This window comes from Vanellus vanellus, assembly GCF_965231255.1.
Source record: "Vanellus vanellus genome assembly, chromosome: 2".
Classification (NCBI taxonomy): domain Eukaryota; kingdom Metazoa; phylum Chordata; class Aves; order Charadriiformes; family Charadriidae; genus Vanellus; species Vanellus vanellus.
Genome location: NC_138906.1, coordinates 78,856,462 through 78,872,046, shown reverse-complemented (window position 1 = coordinate 78,872,046; position 15,585 = coordinate 78,856,462). Strand labels below are relative to the sequence as shown.

At 43.2% G+C, this 15,585-nt stretch overlaps 1 protein-coding gene across 1 annotated transcript; it reads left to right on the top strand.

The window, feature by feature from the left end:
- Nucleotides 1-8,091: 8,091 nt before the first annotated feature.
- On the top strand, nucleotides 8,092-15,261 carry LOC309686649 (leukocyte elastase inhibitor-like; the record flags this gene model as incomplete). The annotated part of the gene is made up of 7 exons (XM_082499388.1): nucleotides 8,092-8,262; nucleotides 9,892-10,005; nucleotides 10,369-10,500; nucleotides 11,354-11,471; nucleotides 12,729-12,871; nucleotides 14,565-14,735; nucleotides 14,857-15,261. The coding sequence occupies 7 exons, from the start codon at nucleotides 8,092-8,094 to the stop codon at nucleotides 15,259-15,261; spliced, it is 1,254 nt and encodes a 417-aa protein (XP_082355514.1).
- Between the last annotated feature and the right edge of the window lie 324 nt (nucleotides 15,262-15,585).

The window sequence follows — 15,585 nt, the reverse complement described above, 5'->3', positions numbered from 1 at the left end:
CATCCTGTCTGAGAAGGAACTGTCTGCAAAGATCTTAACCAGCTCAAGAACTTCAGCGATAGCTGAATGGCTGGGAAATGTTTTATACACCCCATCATTGTCTGACCTGTTTTGGAGGCTGGGGTCAGTTATCCAGAGCTGTCATCACTGTGGTTTCTACTGGTTCTCCTGTAGGACGTGGGTCAGGGCATTGCATGTGGAGTTGATGACTGACTAAGCAGCTGCACGGGCAGTCCATGCATAGGCAAGATGGACTAGTTGCATTTAGCCTGTACACTTTGTGTTTGGCCACTGACTCTTGGTCAGGCAGTTCCAGGTGTCCAGCAGGCTGTATCACACTTATTGCTACATCTCTGCTGGTCTGCTAGACTAATGAAAACCTCTTGCAGATTGCACTCTCCCTCTTTTTCTTCCTGGATGAAACTTCCCAAAAGAGGAAAGCTCAGACATCACTTACTCAGCTTTTTCAGGTTCTGAAAACATTCCAGTCCAGGAGTCAGTCTTCATTCAATGCAGCTCATACTCTGAATGCTGATCGGAGCACTTAACACATCCACACATGTTTACGTAAGCATGTCTTCCCAGAGAGTTCCTTGTGATTGCTTTGCCAGGAAGGGTTATCCCACGAGAGCAGAGAGAAACACTACCTCAGGGTGGGGCCCATCTTTCTCCACCTCCTGACTCATGCCAAGGTATTCCAGCCTCTGCAAGGCAAGCAGATGTTAGAGATACAAAGCTGTCTTAATCTACAGAAGGCAAACCCATTTATTGGTCATTTATAAAGAGGCCACAAAAAGCTCAGGTTTATTTTTCACTTCTGCCTCTCCTCTCTACCAGTCCCAGTATGAAACCTCTCCATCTTGCAGCACGTGAGGAAGAAGTATTAGTAAGGCTCTGGCTAGTGTGAGAAACGCTGTTATGGTCTATCGCGCGGTTCCACCCATGCTGGCCTCTGGGCCTTGGGCAAGAAATCGCATGGGAGGACATGGGAAAACGTGTGTGGGAGCTCGTATATAGCAACACCTGCGTGCCGAAAGGCGTTGGTTACAATGGAGAAAGCGAACATAGCTGAGGACTTGCTCAGATCCCCGAGCTGCTCCACCTTACCTTTCAACAGAGCATTGCTATCCAGTGATGGGTGATGGCCCTGATGGAAAAAAAGCAAGCCATGGCTGGCTTTTGCAGGCAGTTGCACACTGCAGTGTTGTGTGTCTAGTCATCTCATCACTCGCTCAGCTGCACAGTCGGTGCCCACTTCCCGCTCCCAGCATTTTGTAGAAGAGAAGTGATACATCTTAATGTTTTGTGGTAACAGAAGTTGTTTGTGGTGAAGAGCAGTTTGGCTTTGAAACTTGAGAAACGCTACGTGGAACCAATTGGCCCCACTGAAAAAGCAATATGGTTTTAAACCCTGGCATACTATCCTAAGGGCCTAGAAAAGACAGAATTTGCACATACATTAACATTTCCTGAGGCAAAGCAGTTAAACTGATGTCAAGGGAATTCCGAGGGAATATATGTACAGAGCAAGTAAAATAAATCAGTGGAGGAGCGATCTTGATATAGGAGGGAGGGAGAAAGCACAGAGACCGGAAGAAGGAAAGTCTTGAAATATACTCAAAATAATTAAGACTCACTGAAAAGAGGCTAGGACTCATAAAGGCAGAAGAAGAAAACATAAGTGGTAAGGGAACGTGCAGAAATAAATTAAAAAAAAAAGATAAAGAGACAGAACTGAGGAGGAAGACTAAGGAACACTACAGAAACATGCAGGAAAGAAGAATGAAAACAAAGTGAATAGCAAATGGAAGGAAAAATGGAGGAAAAGAATAGGGGTAACAAGCATACTCATTTTGTCATTGTATTTTGCATTGTTTACAAATCCCACTTTTTGGATGGGCACATTATCACTGGAGCCTGGGCAACTGGGCTGAGACCTTGGCACAGAAGCAAAGCTGGTGGGAGCTGTGCCTGAGGAAGAGGGTGGCCCAGGTTCAGCACTAGAGGGGGAAATGTGGGAAGGGCAAGATGGTGCTGGGAGTCCTTCTTCCTCTTTCCTCCTTTCTCACCTCACCATGTCTGATTCCTCAAATATCCTATGAATCTGAAGCCAGTTTTATGCTTTGTAGGAAGAAAGAAGAAGTGAGAAAGGAAAGACAAAATTTTCAGGATTGCAAAGCCACATACAACCCTAGAGGACTTCATTTTGACCCCTGAGTCCAGCTGCCATAACCCAGTGTTGCACCTGAGATCAGAGGTGCTGATTAGGGGAGATCAAACACCGTGTTGATGCAGCTCTGTGCTTCCCATCTCTTTACCTCCATCTCACTTTATGCTGGAGACATAACCTGTGTGATCAGCCACTCCTGGCCTTCTTTTATTAACTCCAATGATTTAAAAGAATACCCCCTGGCTGGGGATTCCTGTTACAGTTCAAGGAAACACTTCTTCCCTTCTCTAATTAAGCTCCTTCCATATGCTTACCTGAGAGAGAGATGGCTGCAGGCAACATAAAGCTCACGAATTCCCCGTTCATTTGCTCTATCTCTGCAAGCAAGCTCAGCTCCAAACAAGGCTTCCCTGAATCCTGGCACGAACCCTGCATGCCCCTGTGCCCAGGCCAGACCCCATCAAGTCTGAAAAGAACCACGTGCAGCAGTACAGCCACGGATCTGCAGGGTTAATGCCGTTTTCCAGCTGAGAGTGACTTGGCATTGCAGTCGGGAGATGTTGCCAGCAGATATTGCCTGCCAAACTTGTTGGGCAGCTTTGAGAGAAATACTATTAGCATATTGCTAGTTATAGGTTTCCCTGTCTTTGCAGGAAACTTCAAGTTGATTGCATTTGCATTAAATTGCAACATGCTGCTATCATCAACAATTGGTTAGAGGCTGAACTTTCCCACAAGAGAGTGGGAGATATTTGTAACACACTATTCACAAGAACGTGCTCCAGAGCTCAGCTGTTGTGCTCTTCATTTAACCTCTTCGGGCAAGAAGGTAAACAATTCTTTTTTTTTTTTTTTTTTTTTTTAAATAACTTGTAAGTTACTAGTCTACAGATTGGTAAAGTAAACATCATGTTTACAGATGAGACAGAGGGGGAGATACCTTTACAGGCTGCAGGCAGTAAAACACACTGCTATAATTCAGGTGGCTCAAGAGCTCACGCAAAGGGAACTGGTCTTCAGTGGGGTGTAGATGGGGAATTCAGGAACACATGTCCAAAGCTACAAATCTAAAGATTCTTGCTTAAATTTCACAGACATTGAATCTGAAATTTCCCCAGGACCTCTGTGCCTATCCAGAAAGCTCTAATTGACACAGGACAGATCAGCTTAGTGGCTTATACCAGAAAGCAAATGCTTTTCTGCCTGTACCTCCAGAAGGGCTGAAGGGCAGGCTCTTTCAGGGCACTTCTACCCACTCCAATAGAAATGGGCTTCACTTGAAGCGAGGGTGCTGATGACCTGGGCAAACTCACCCACAAAGTGTGAGATACATGTTAATTTCCTTTCTTTGCCCAGGTTTCCATGGCACAAGAAAAAGCCTTGAAATTTTCACTAGACGAGGGAGAAGATGTGCAGATCTTTGACTGGGTGCTGAGGTGTTTCCCCTGTATCCTGATCCCCGCTGCCGGGGGATTGTTTATGTGCTTAAACAATGACTATATAAAATAGGCAGGGTGGAGTAGTATTCAGATTTCATTTTCTTAGTGGGGATGCTAGTCTTCACTATCAACATATTAGCCCTTGGGTTTGGCAAGGATGTTAGGAGCTTGCTGAGAAGCCTATGCAGCTGCACACAGGCGTAGCAACTGTACAGCCTGTAACAGGCCAATGTGCATCCATGTCTGTTTATGCAGGAATAACTGGCCTAGAAAGAGGTAGAAAAGATGCATCCTGGAGGTACAGATGCAAAATAATAAAAGTGGTCAGAAAAAGCCCTTTCCGGCATAAAAGTAGTAGCCTGAGAGGCTAAGTTGTTTGGAAAATTAACTTGGTAATGTTTCCCTTGAGAACTTCTTTTGTACTGAAATGTATTGGTTTTAAATTTAAAGCGCGTTACTTTGGAAATGTTTTGTGTGACACAGGGATGACTGGATTTTCTGTGTTGTAGGAAATTCCATTTTTCTTATGTGCCATTTGTCCCTTTCACTCCAAATCAGCACAGGGACACTTGGGAACATCTTTTTGTATGAATGGTCATGAAAAATAAGGAAGTCACTTCTAACAATCATAGGTTTTTCATGTGAGGAGACAGTATTATCTAGCATGTGCTCCTTTTCTAGGATAGATATATTTCATTTCTGCCAATTCTGTCTTCCTTTATGTATGAGAAATGAATGTGCATTAAAGCACCTTACTGGGAGGCAGATTGAATAAGTAAAACATGCAATGGGAATTATCATGTGGCATCAGGGAAAACAGGTTCCTTCTTGCTTTACCTTGTATTAAATATAGAATTAACGAAAAACAAGGCTACAGCTCACTTAGCCTCCCCACCTTATTTACTGCCTCATCCTGTTGACTGCATAATATAATCTAATACACCTATTAATTTTGATAGCTTTGAGCATTGTTTTTTATTCTTTGAGTTTTTGTCTTGATTTCATCTACCCTTAGCAAATTAAACAAACTGTAAGGAGAGAACAGATCATGAATAGTTATAGAAAAGGCGTGTTCTTCATTTCACACAGCCACAGAAGTTGTTTGTCATCTTTACAAGGTCTCTGGTTATACAATGGTTTCTTCTGAAGGAAGTAGCTGAGTAGCTTCTTGCTCACATATAACAGCGCCAGCAATTTCCATCTGCCAGACTATGTTAAAAGCTACTAAACCATCACACAAAGTATCTCCCTTCATCAGCTGTAAAGCCTCAACCCTGCTTGCTGTCTCTGCACTATCGCTAATGTTCAGTGCAGACGCCTTGGCTAGTGCAGAACTGCAGCTGTGATCTTCCTGGAACACTTCTTTTCATGTTATATCTTCTCTCCTTACCTCTCCAAGATCTTTCAAAAGTAACATTACCATTTGTTGTCCACCATGTAGGTGTTCTTCAAACTCTGTCGTCCTTTCAGTAACTCCAAAACTCTCACTAATTGAATGATTACACAGATTACACACATGGCTTTATGGTGTGGAATCGTTCGTACACCTGTGCCCACTCCAATTTAGATTAAGAAAGTTCACTAAATCCTTTTATTCTGCAGTAAGAAAGTTCTTCCACCAGCCCACACCTCCCCTCCCTTGCTTTGGGTTTCTAGGGCAGTGCTCTAAGTGGTTCCCACTCGCAAAACCACGGAGTTGGCAGCCGTGTTTGCACCTGGACGTCACCCTGCGGACAGCCTGCTGCTTTTTCTAAAGGAGTGGCCACCTCAGTATGCCAGGCACTGGCTTTTAAAACCTGTTCCCAGCTCCTGGGCTCTCCCTCCAGCTTGGCAATCCGTCCTCTCCCTGCAGGGTGGGGTGGAGGTGCCTCCTTCCTGCTGAGGAAGTTTATTAACTCTTTTTCCCTCCTTGACTCGTCCTGAGGTCTGGGCACACCTACAATACGCCTCATGACCTACATTCACCGTGAGCGATTTCACAGGTCCATTTCAGGTCTTTCAAGAGGTGTGGAAGTGGAGCAATACAAACTTCAGCACTACAGAAGTGCTGAGTTTGGTTTTCAGAAGGTTCTGGATAATAGGTAATGAAGGTGGAAGAAAAGAGAAATTATTATTTAGTGCAATGTCTTTTTCTTGTGGTAAGATGACTGTGTTATTAAAAGGAAAATGAAAACTGTTTCATACAAAGACACAAACAGCAGAGCTAAAACAGCTATTTTCAGACTTAATGAGATATAACCCGTCTTTAATTTGTTTGTTCAGAAAACCTGTTCGGTATTTCTCCTCAGTTTTGCCCATTTGTATTAGGTCTTCATGTGAAGTGCTTCTGGACTTTGGTGTAAAACAAACGTCTCAATATGAAACGCATATGAACTTTTTCTTTCAGCATCGCAGGTTCTTTCCACAGAGATCAGTCAGAAACACGATGAAGCACTGATTATTGCTGTGCGTTTCAAGCTAGTCAAAAGGCAAGAAATGTCTGCCTTTGCCACATGGGGCACCTTCACACATTCAGTGACTTGACTTTTCAGCTTTTCCAAGCCGCTGCAGTAACCTGTCTGAGGCTAAATCTGTTTTCTTGTGGGCCGAGCTCATTCCCGTTGCCTGGCATTTGCTGCCGGCTAATATGGTTTGTGCAGACAAATGCTGCATCTCAGCTGAGCCACAGCGACTCCCTACGCCCTGGCAACTTCTGGCACCGGAGCCTCGGCTTCCCATGCCAAGTTTGTGTCTGGGTCATGGCTGAGCGAGAGGCAGCGTGCACTCTGCATCCTTGAGGACAATGCAAGACATTTTGAGTAGCTCTTGGAGTAAAGAAAGGTCTGTGAAGGGCAAGCTTTCCATGAGGTGGGGGGGACTTTGGCTGTGGTAGAATAGCTGAGGCCTCAGTGGGAAAGCGGGGTGGCAGGGGACCATTGGCTGGGAGGGGATGGAGGTCCCCAGCACAGGGCAGCCCCTTCCCAAGAAGGCTCTAAACCTCTCTCAAAGGGGCTGCTGGACACTGACAGCCCAGGACAGGCCGTACAAGGGCTCTGCTGGTGAAAGATCCTGAAGTTCGGCTTTGCAGCAGCCTCTCCCCACCCTTAGCCTTCTGGTGACGCAGGCTGGAGCTCCTCACACAACTTGGCCTTGCAGGCTGCAGCAGCTGGGAGGCACAGGGCTGAGAAGGAGCGCCTGCTGTGCCGTGGCCTTCTGTGGAATAACCACCGGGCTGTGCCCTCACCCATATTTTCAGCAGAGAGGAGCTCTGGCAACTTGCTATTGACCTGACTCATGTTTGTCCTGACGGAGGTTGAAAGCTAGAGCTGGTCAGATCTGTGCTGCGGGTGAGGGCCTTCTCTCCTTAATGTGGCTGTATAACTCCCCCTAAATAAAGTATCTTTCTGGAACACAGGCCACAGTTACTCCTCCCTACGTCTGCACGCAGGCAGGAGTGTATGCTTTGCTTTTCGCACATTTTTCTGGCGTGCTTTCCAAAATATCATTTGTTTGACACCAAAAGTGATGTGGGTTTTTCTGGGTATTATGATTCCAGAAAAGCTTGTGTGATCCCGCACAACACAATTCTTCTCCTCGGGGACAGGAAAGGAGTTTCTAAACCCCTTTTTTTCAGATGGCCTCCTGCTTGCAAGGATCAAGCTGGAACTTGATCCCAACTTGTTCCTAGCAGAGTGTATTTGATGTAAACGACCCACAGGAAAGGTATCAGACTGTTATGTTTATAGTACAAAAGAAAAGAGTGACACAGATCTTGTTATGTCATTGAGCAGGAACTTACAGACTTTCTTTTCAGGGATATTGCTTTGTTTGGAAATTTTAACTGTGTATCCTGTCTGAACCTGTGACTCCTGGAAAACTCATGAGGAAGGAAAAAGTGTATTTCAAACTGTTCATGTTTCCATAAGTAGTTCGGTCTCCATAGTTGTTAATGACTCTTTTTCATATACAAAAACATTTGATTAATAGTGATTTTGGTTTTATAAACCTTTTGTTTGGAACCCTCGTGCCACAGCTCTTGTTACCAGACATGGTTATATGCAGGCGTAATTTCTGTCACCAAGTTTCTGTCACTAATTGTATGTTGTTACAAGAGGAAAGAGTTGATATAATGGTATACATCAAACCAGTTTGGAGAAGGAAAATATTAATCCACAGTTAACTAATTTCAATAGCATGATCTGAAATAAGATACGCCATGGGACAAGACAGAAAAATGGTCCTTTCTGAGGAATTTACATATGTTATGAATGTGATTCCCTTTTCCAGACTTACTGTGTCCTTGCTCCCGCTGTATAGAATAGACTGACAGATATGTGCAAGGTTGGCTGTTTCAAACTCTCGGAATTTAGCAAACTTCTATTATTTAGCAACCAGCTATGGGACAACCTCGGGGCAGAGAGATGCTTCACACTGTGATCTAGCTAGGCAACAAGCTGCATTAAATTTCTTCTTTCTTTTGTGCTTCCAGTCAACAGCTGCTTCATGATGGGCTCCGTTTCTAGACCAATTACTGAGTTTTGCCTTGATCTCTACAATAAGCTCAACAGAAATGCAGAGGACACAAACATCGTCTTCTCTCCAATGAGCATTTCTGTTGCCCTGGCCCTGGTCCATCTAGGTGCAAAAAACAACACCGCTGCTCAGATAGAAAAAGTGAGTATTAATGAAACATACTGAGATGCTTCCACATTGCTTGCTGTTCTCTTATGGAAATGTTGGGCATCCTAGCACAACACATGTGCCAGGGTCTCACAGGAAAAAAGCACAAATACAAGCACAAGCGCTGCCTTCACAGTCATGCTTGGTGTGCTTTGATCCTTGTCATCTGCTTGTGTGAGTTGCACCGTACCCCCATGCAGACTGAGGAGCATGGAGCAAGAGGTGAATGAGATGAGCGGTGCATCTCAGTGGGGCACTCTGGCTTTCCCCCAGCCTGCTGCTGGAACAACAGACTTTGTTTCAAAATTACGGGCAGGTGCTTCCTCTCGTGGTTTCTATGAGAATCCTGAAAGTATGAGTCTGAGTGGGTAGCAGGGAGCGTTGCAGAAACCTGAAGTGATTGCACTTGGGTGACTGGAAGCATTAGGTCACTTACCACTTATGACATTCAAGAGTGAGTGGCTCACCTACAGAGGTCACAGGGACCCAGGTGGGCAGGGAGGGGATGAAGAAGGCCACCCCTCTGGTTGCTGCACCTGTACTCCCAGCAGCACAAGTTCTGCTTTCTACAATCTTTCTTGTCTTTTCTTGTTTGTGCCCATGAGCAGTAAAAGGCCAATAATCCTAAGGCAGAGGTTCTTGTCAATATCTGGCTTTGTGCTGTTAGAGCCTCATCCATCATAACCTATCACTGCCATGTGCACAGTCTGACTGCTGGGTCACCCTCAGCCAAGGTAGACATGCCCTCCTCACGAGGTTCCCAGGGTGTGGTGGGTTGATCTTGGCTGGTGGCTACCAGGTGCCCACCCAGCCACTCCCTCCCTCCACCTCTTCAACAGGGACAGGGAGAGAAAATAAGATGAAAAAGCTGGTGGGTTGAGATAAGGACAGGGAGATCTCTCAGCAATTACTGTCACGGCAAAACAGACTCAGCTCATTTTGAAGCCAGCTGGAACCAGCTCTGTTCATCGTGGGGGCAGCCCCTGATCTCTGCGCAGACGCCACCCCTGCAGCCCCCTGGCTACCATAACCTTGCCACATAAACCCAATACACAGGGACTCTTGCTTATTTTAGGAAAGCAATGGGGATCCAGTATCCTGAATAGAAAAGATTAAGTCTGTGTATGATGCAACATTATTATAATGAAGGAGCTGGTGGAAATTTTTTGGCGAGATATTTGCACATTAGAAACAAGGACTGGTTTCCATTAAGAGCATTGTGGTTTTGATATATTTCCTAAGCTGATGCAAAGTTTAAGAATTACTGCAAAAAGCCAGTTTTAATGTTTTCAAAGAAAAATATTTTTATGTCTTTTCCTGAGGCAACTTTTTGTTGTGAAATTTAAGGTAACTATAGCAATAAAAATACAAATCAAATATAAACAATTTGAGGTAGTGGAGAGTAACATTTTGAGGGATTAAGTGCAAGTTCTTCTTGGTTTGCTAATGTAGAAATGTGAATTCAAACATGAATATATGAACAATTTCAAGCCTGACTGAAGCTGAGAAAATATCTTTCATAAATCCATGCTGTTTATCCAGGACAGCAGAGCAAATCTTTTAAACAAGGAAAAAGCTTTCATCCCAGTTATAATTGCCATAATTTGGCATCTTCAACTGCAGGTGCTCCATGTCAGAAAAGCTGCAGGAAGAACGAGCCTTGGATCTGACCTTGAGGGTGCAGCCCCAGAAGTGGAGCCAGAACTAAGCCAGGAGAGACAGCCTTCCTTCTCACAGGTGCGTCCTTGGGTGAGGAGCACTGGAGCCTCTTCTTCACTGCACGATGGGTTATTAGGTATAAAGCACTAGAGTCTGCCGCTGGAGGGAGTCAAGATCACATGCACAGAATCTGTCTAATCCGCTAGGAAATGCCTGATGCAAGGTGTTAATAAATTAAGGGCCAAGTCTTCCATGAAGTCAATACCAAAGCCTTCGGTGATCTCATCTGAAGGAGGATAAGGCTGCAAAGCTTAGACTAGCTGGATTTAAAAATCAGTACAGCAGGAGTTAGCCCTATAGTGTAATCTATTTAGGACGCAAATGAGCAACCAAAGCCATATGGAGGAATTGTTATAATTGTTGTGTTTGTAATATTCCCAGTGTAACAAGGATGGGGACCTTAACCATAAAGCGTTCCAGGCACTGCTTTTACAACTACAAAGCCTTGGTGAAAGCTATGTTTTAACCCTGGCCAACAATCTCTTTATACAACAAGGATTTGAACTCCAGCAGGTAAGTTACCTGTGTCTGCTAGCTCTTGTGGCCCTGGCCTCAAACTTCCCTGTAACTGTGAGCCTCACTGTTGTCCCCCGCGTGTGTATTTTGCAGTACTTGGTGTGCTTCTTGAAGCTCTGTCTCTTGGGGCTGTATCTCTTGGGGCTGGTGGGAAAGAGACAAGAGTGTCAGCTTTAAGTTATTTTGCTTAACCTCCCCCTATGGATATCAATGGCTATAGAGCAAAAATAAAGCAAGAATCTGTTCACTTTTGGCATATGTCTACGCTCAGACAGAGGTGTGACTACAGCCAACAGTGGTCTGTTTGAGCTCTGTGTAAGATACTTCCGGACTTGCAAGTGGCATCGCTGGGGCAGCAGTCAGCTTGGAGAGGGCTTATCACCTGAGATACTATGTAGTGTCATGCATAGGGCTGCTGTGCTGAACTTCTTACTCCTTTCTTACTGAATGACAGAGTCGTCTCTAGACTACCTAGTATGGATAACTTGCTAGTCACATATTTGCTTTCCTGTCAATTATTTCTGTTGAATTATTTGGTTACTTAAGCATTAAACAATACATCTTGCATCTTCTGTAATTTTTATCTGCACCTCGGGTATGCAGTTCTCCAGGGTAAGCCTCTTTCTTCCAGCTTTTTACTTATTTACTTTTTTGCCTATGCAATAGAATAATTATCTCTTCTTCAAAGAATAAACTTCAGATAGTTGATGTTTCCAAAATGAAATGTGACCTGTTGGAGTCAACAGGTCCTTCACCATTTCTAAAATAGCTTTGAACCGTTGATTTCTTTCAAAAGGGAATAAATGCTTAACAGATTTGACCGATTCATAATCTTTATTTTGCTTTACAGCAATTTCTAACGTGCACTAAGGAACTGTATGGGGCAATGCTGCAAACAGTGGATTTTCACGGTGCTGTTGAAGCTGCCAGAATAAAAATTAACACTTGGGTTGAAAGCGAGACACAAGGTAAAACAAAGCTAAAACATAGCCATGCTACCACTGCCTTCCTCCACAGCTTCAGCAAAAGAAATTCCAGGGTATGGAAAGCAAAGGCTTGTTCACGTTTCTGGGTGTTCAATTTTATGCTGTTTAGAGAGGGTTTGTCTCCCCATCCACTTTTTAAATATTAGAGTAAGTTATTAGCTAAATTATTTCTGAATGAAAGGTGTGTTTGTCATCAAATACTTTTGTATTCCCACCCTTATGCCTGGTATGATAATTGCAATAATACCTATAAGGTTTGACCAGAGAAATTGCTTCCATGAACAGCCACAAATGCAGATACAGGACAGCAGGAGATGGAAGCTGTGAGCTTCACGGTGAGACTGGGAACAGCCTGGGGCAGTGGGGGGAAGGAGGATGACTGAGGACCTGGTTATATGTAGAACAATGCCCACAAAGATGAGAGATGTGACCACCAGCGAGACTCACTATCACAAGAAACAGCCAACCAGCTCTTGCCCTTAACAGGCTAACAGGGCCCATTAGCTCTTGCTGATTAGACTAAACATGATATATGCCATTTTCCTTTAGTTTTGCCAGAGCTGCAATAGCAGCAGGATGAGAATTTTCTAAATCTTCTAGCTGAATATAAACCAGAACTTACTGGGGGACAGGCAAATAGATTTGAAGGTTTCTGTAATTTCTCAGTTTCCCGTCTCCTGACCAAACCTGTCCATGTGCTGGTAGAGTAGCCTGTGACTCATGTGGAAAGAGCTGTTAATCCCAGTTGGCTCCCAGTAAGAGGGCTGAAGGTTCAGGAACCACCTTCCACAGGGTTAGGAGCCATTGTTGCTCTGGGTGCTCATGTGAATCCTGTGGACCTGCTAACTCCTACTTCAGCCTCTGTGTAGGAAGTCAAGAGCTCCACAGCTGGTTCACTGCTGTGCTCAGGGCAAAGGGTGAGATGCCCTCAGGTAAACCAAAATATGTGATTAATGGTTCTGCCTCCTTCCTCATGGTTAATGTCACCTGGCACATATGCATGGTCGCTGACACTGACAGTTAGCTAATTTGGTGACCGCCACTCCCTCCGTCCTCCCTGGCTGGTAACAGTGCAGAGGAATCTACCATTTATTTGCCTATATTGTCCCTGTCCTTTAAATAAACCAACAATTGGATTTCTAAGTTTCTCCAAAACAAAGTTCACAGACAAGTAATTGGGTTTCGGTTGAGTCTTAATGACAACTCACAAATACTTGTGTATTCCAAAATTTCCTTTAGGTAAAATCAAGGAACTCTTCGCTCCTGGTGTGATTGACGTAAATGCACTGCTGGTGCTGGTGAATGTCATCTACTTCAAAGCATCCTGGGAACACAAGTTTGAGGAACAAAAAACAGTACAGAGAGATTTTAAACTGAATCAGGTACATCTGCATGCTGTAAATCTTAACATTATTTGGCCTAGATACTGTGAGCAATGAAGCAAGCATAACACAGAGGCACAATGTCCAGGGCTCCGCTGCCCTGTGAGCATGGTGTGGGTGTGCTGGGAACTTAACCTGCCTCTCCTGTTGGGTAGAATTGGCAAGAGTTTTTTTCATAGAAAAGCGTAATCTTTACTGAAATAATGTGCAAGATTGAGAAGTTGCAACAACTCAGAGTTTTGCTTTGGTGACTGGCAAAACACAAGTGTTAGCCCTGATTAACACTTTTGAACAGTACTCATTACAGATAGTTGTCATGGATGGAAGCAAATCTGAACATCCCATTTCATATAGGCTCCAAGGGGTCATCCTGGTGGTTTTATGTTCGATGTATTTTAATATTAGCTACGCATTTGAGAGGTTAAAACAGACCAAACAAACTAGGCCAGATAATAACAAACTACAAAAATACAGTTGCAATTTGAAAAAGGAGAAATTCTTATAGAGTATTTTGTTTTATTTATAGTATTTGCAACATTGAAAGTTTATTTAAAATAGATTTTAATTTTTAGCTCTTTTTTCCTGCCATAAGGATATCACCAAAGCTTTCATTGTTTAACTAAGGCATTGTCAATATGGTCGCAAATTTATTTCTTTAACAAGCACATTCCTCCCAGTATTGTGCGTGCCCTTTAAGTCTGACAGATATTATCAAAAAAGACAATCAAAAACATTTATTTCCGTTTAATACAATTTTATCGTCTTTCCATATGTTGTGGCAATATTCTGTTAGCTCTCGACCATAAAAAGAGAAAAAACCCAACAGATTTAGGTCTAATATTAAATTGCAGAGCTTTGTATGGGGAAAAGTCTCTTTCGAATGTTCCTCATATATCAAAGGAAAAGATCAGAAAAATATGTTTTTTGTTATCATGTTGCATTCCATTGTTAAGACACTGGTAATAAACTGTCATATTGGGTAATTATATTTGTGACTTTAAACATATCTTTGAATATGGATATTCACAATAGTCTATAGCTCAGAACTTTTGGTGCACTGTTGCAGTAGGAGAAAATTATGAGATAAGGAGAAGTTGTATAGATTTTTCTTCATATGCTAATCAATACTAGAGACATTTTTTTCTGAAAATATGTCATCTACCAAAAGTCTTCTTTCACTGCTTTAGAAGTTAGCTAACTGTAAAAGGAAACTTGAACCTTTATACAGCTTTTGAACAACCCCATCACAAAAAAAGCAAGAGAACAAGACCTAGAAGAGGATGCCTGAGAAAGGCTATGATTTTGCTCTTAACCTATTTATTACTTCCTGTCTAAACAATCAGTCTGATAAAGGACAGACTGATTCTTGCGGTGCTATTTCTTCTTTATCCCAGTCCAAGTTAGGACTTGCAAATCCAACCAGCATCAGCCTGTTTGGAAGTGTAACACTATTAAGCAATTTCGCTATCTGATCAGTTGCAGGGAAATTGTTTTTTCTTCAAAGAATTGTCTGTTGTATTTATGCATGGCAAAGCTGATGTTTTGTGTGTCACTGTAGACGCAACAAAATGAAGAAAAACGTTTGGCCTAACAACAATTGCTGCTGGAACCCTGACTACTGATATTACACCTATAATAAGTTTAAATGTTGAGTTGTGTTGCTTACGTGACAATATCATTTTCTTTTAAATAGAATGAGAAAAAAACTGTGCAGATGATGTATCAGCAAGGCATGTTTAAATTAGGCTACATTGAGGAGATGGGTGCTCAGGTCCTTGAACTCCCTTATGCTCACAAGTCACTGAGCATGATCATCCTGCTGCCGGGTGACATGGCTGATGGATCTACCGGTGGGCTGGAGCAGGTAAGGCAGTATATGTCATGGACTATGGCTAAAAGTTTGCTGGCTGAATTAAGGCTGGGTAAAGATCTAAGCTTTTCAAAGCCTCCCACCTGTTTTAAGCTCTTTTTTTCCCGTCTTCTAGATTGAAAGCACAATGACCTATGAAAATTTAATGCTGTGGGCCTCTTCAGAGCACATGTTTGAGACAAAAGTGGAGGTATACCTCCCCCGATTCAAGCTCGAAGGCACCTTTAACCTCAATGAGGTATTACAAGAGATGGGGATGACTGACATCTTCACTGAATCAAAAGCCGATCTTTCTGCAATGTCATTTGCAAAATCTCTGGTGCTGTCAAATGTTGTCCATAAGACGTACGTGGAAGTCAATGAGGAAGGCACCGTGGCAGCAGCTGGTACAGGAGCTGTCATTGTGAGGAGGTCACTTCCTCTCACAGAGGTGTTTATGGCTGACCACCCTTTCTTATTCTTTATTAGACACAATCCTACCAATACCATTCTTTTCTTTGGCAAACTCTGCTCACCTTAAAATTGGGGCCATTTTCTAACATTGGGAGAAACACCTGGATGAAAATCAGAAATAGTATTTTTTTCCCCAACGCATTCTTAATCCTTTGACAGCTAGTTTGCATTTCAAAGTGATCACTGCCAGCAGTTTAGCTTAGAACCCATCAATTGGATGATGCTTTGCCACTAGGCTCCTTGAATTGCAAATATTGATCTGAATCCAGACTAGGAATAACTCTTGCCTTAACCTCATTGGATATGAATAACATTTCGTTTCCTTGATGCCCGCGTATGCTCCTGTATTCCTCACACTTCCCCAGCCCAGCCATGTAGTGTGGTACAGCAC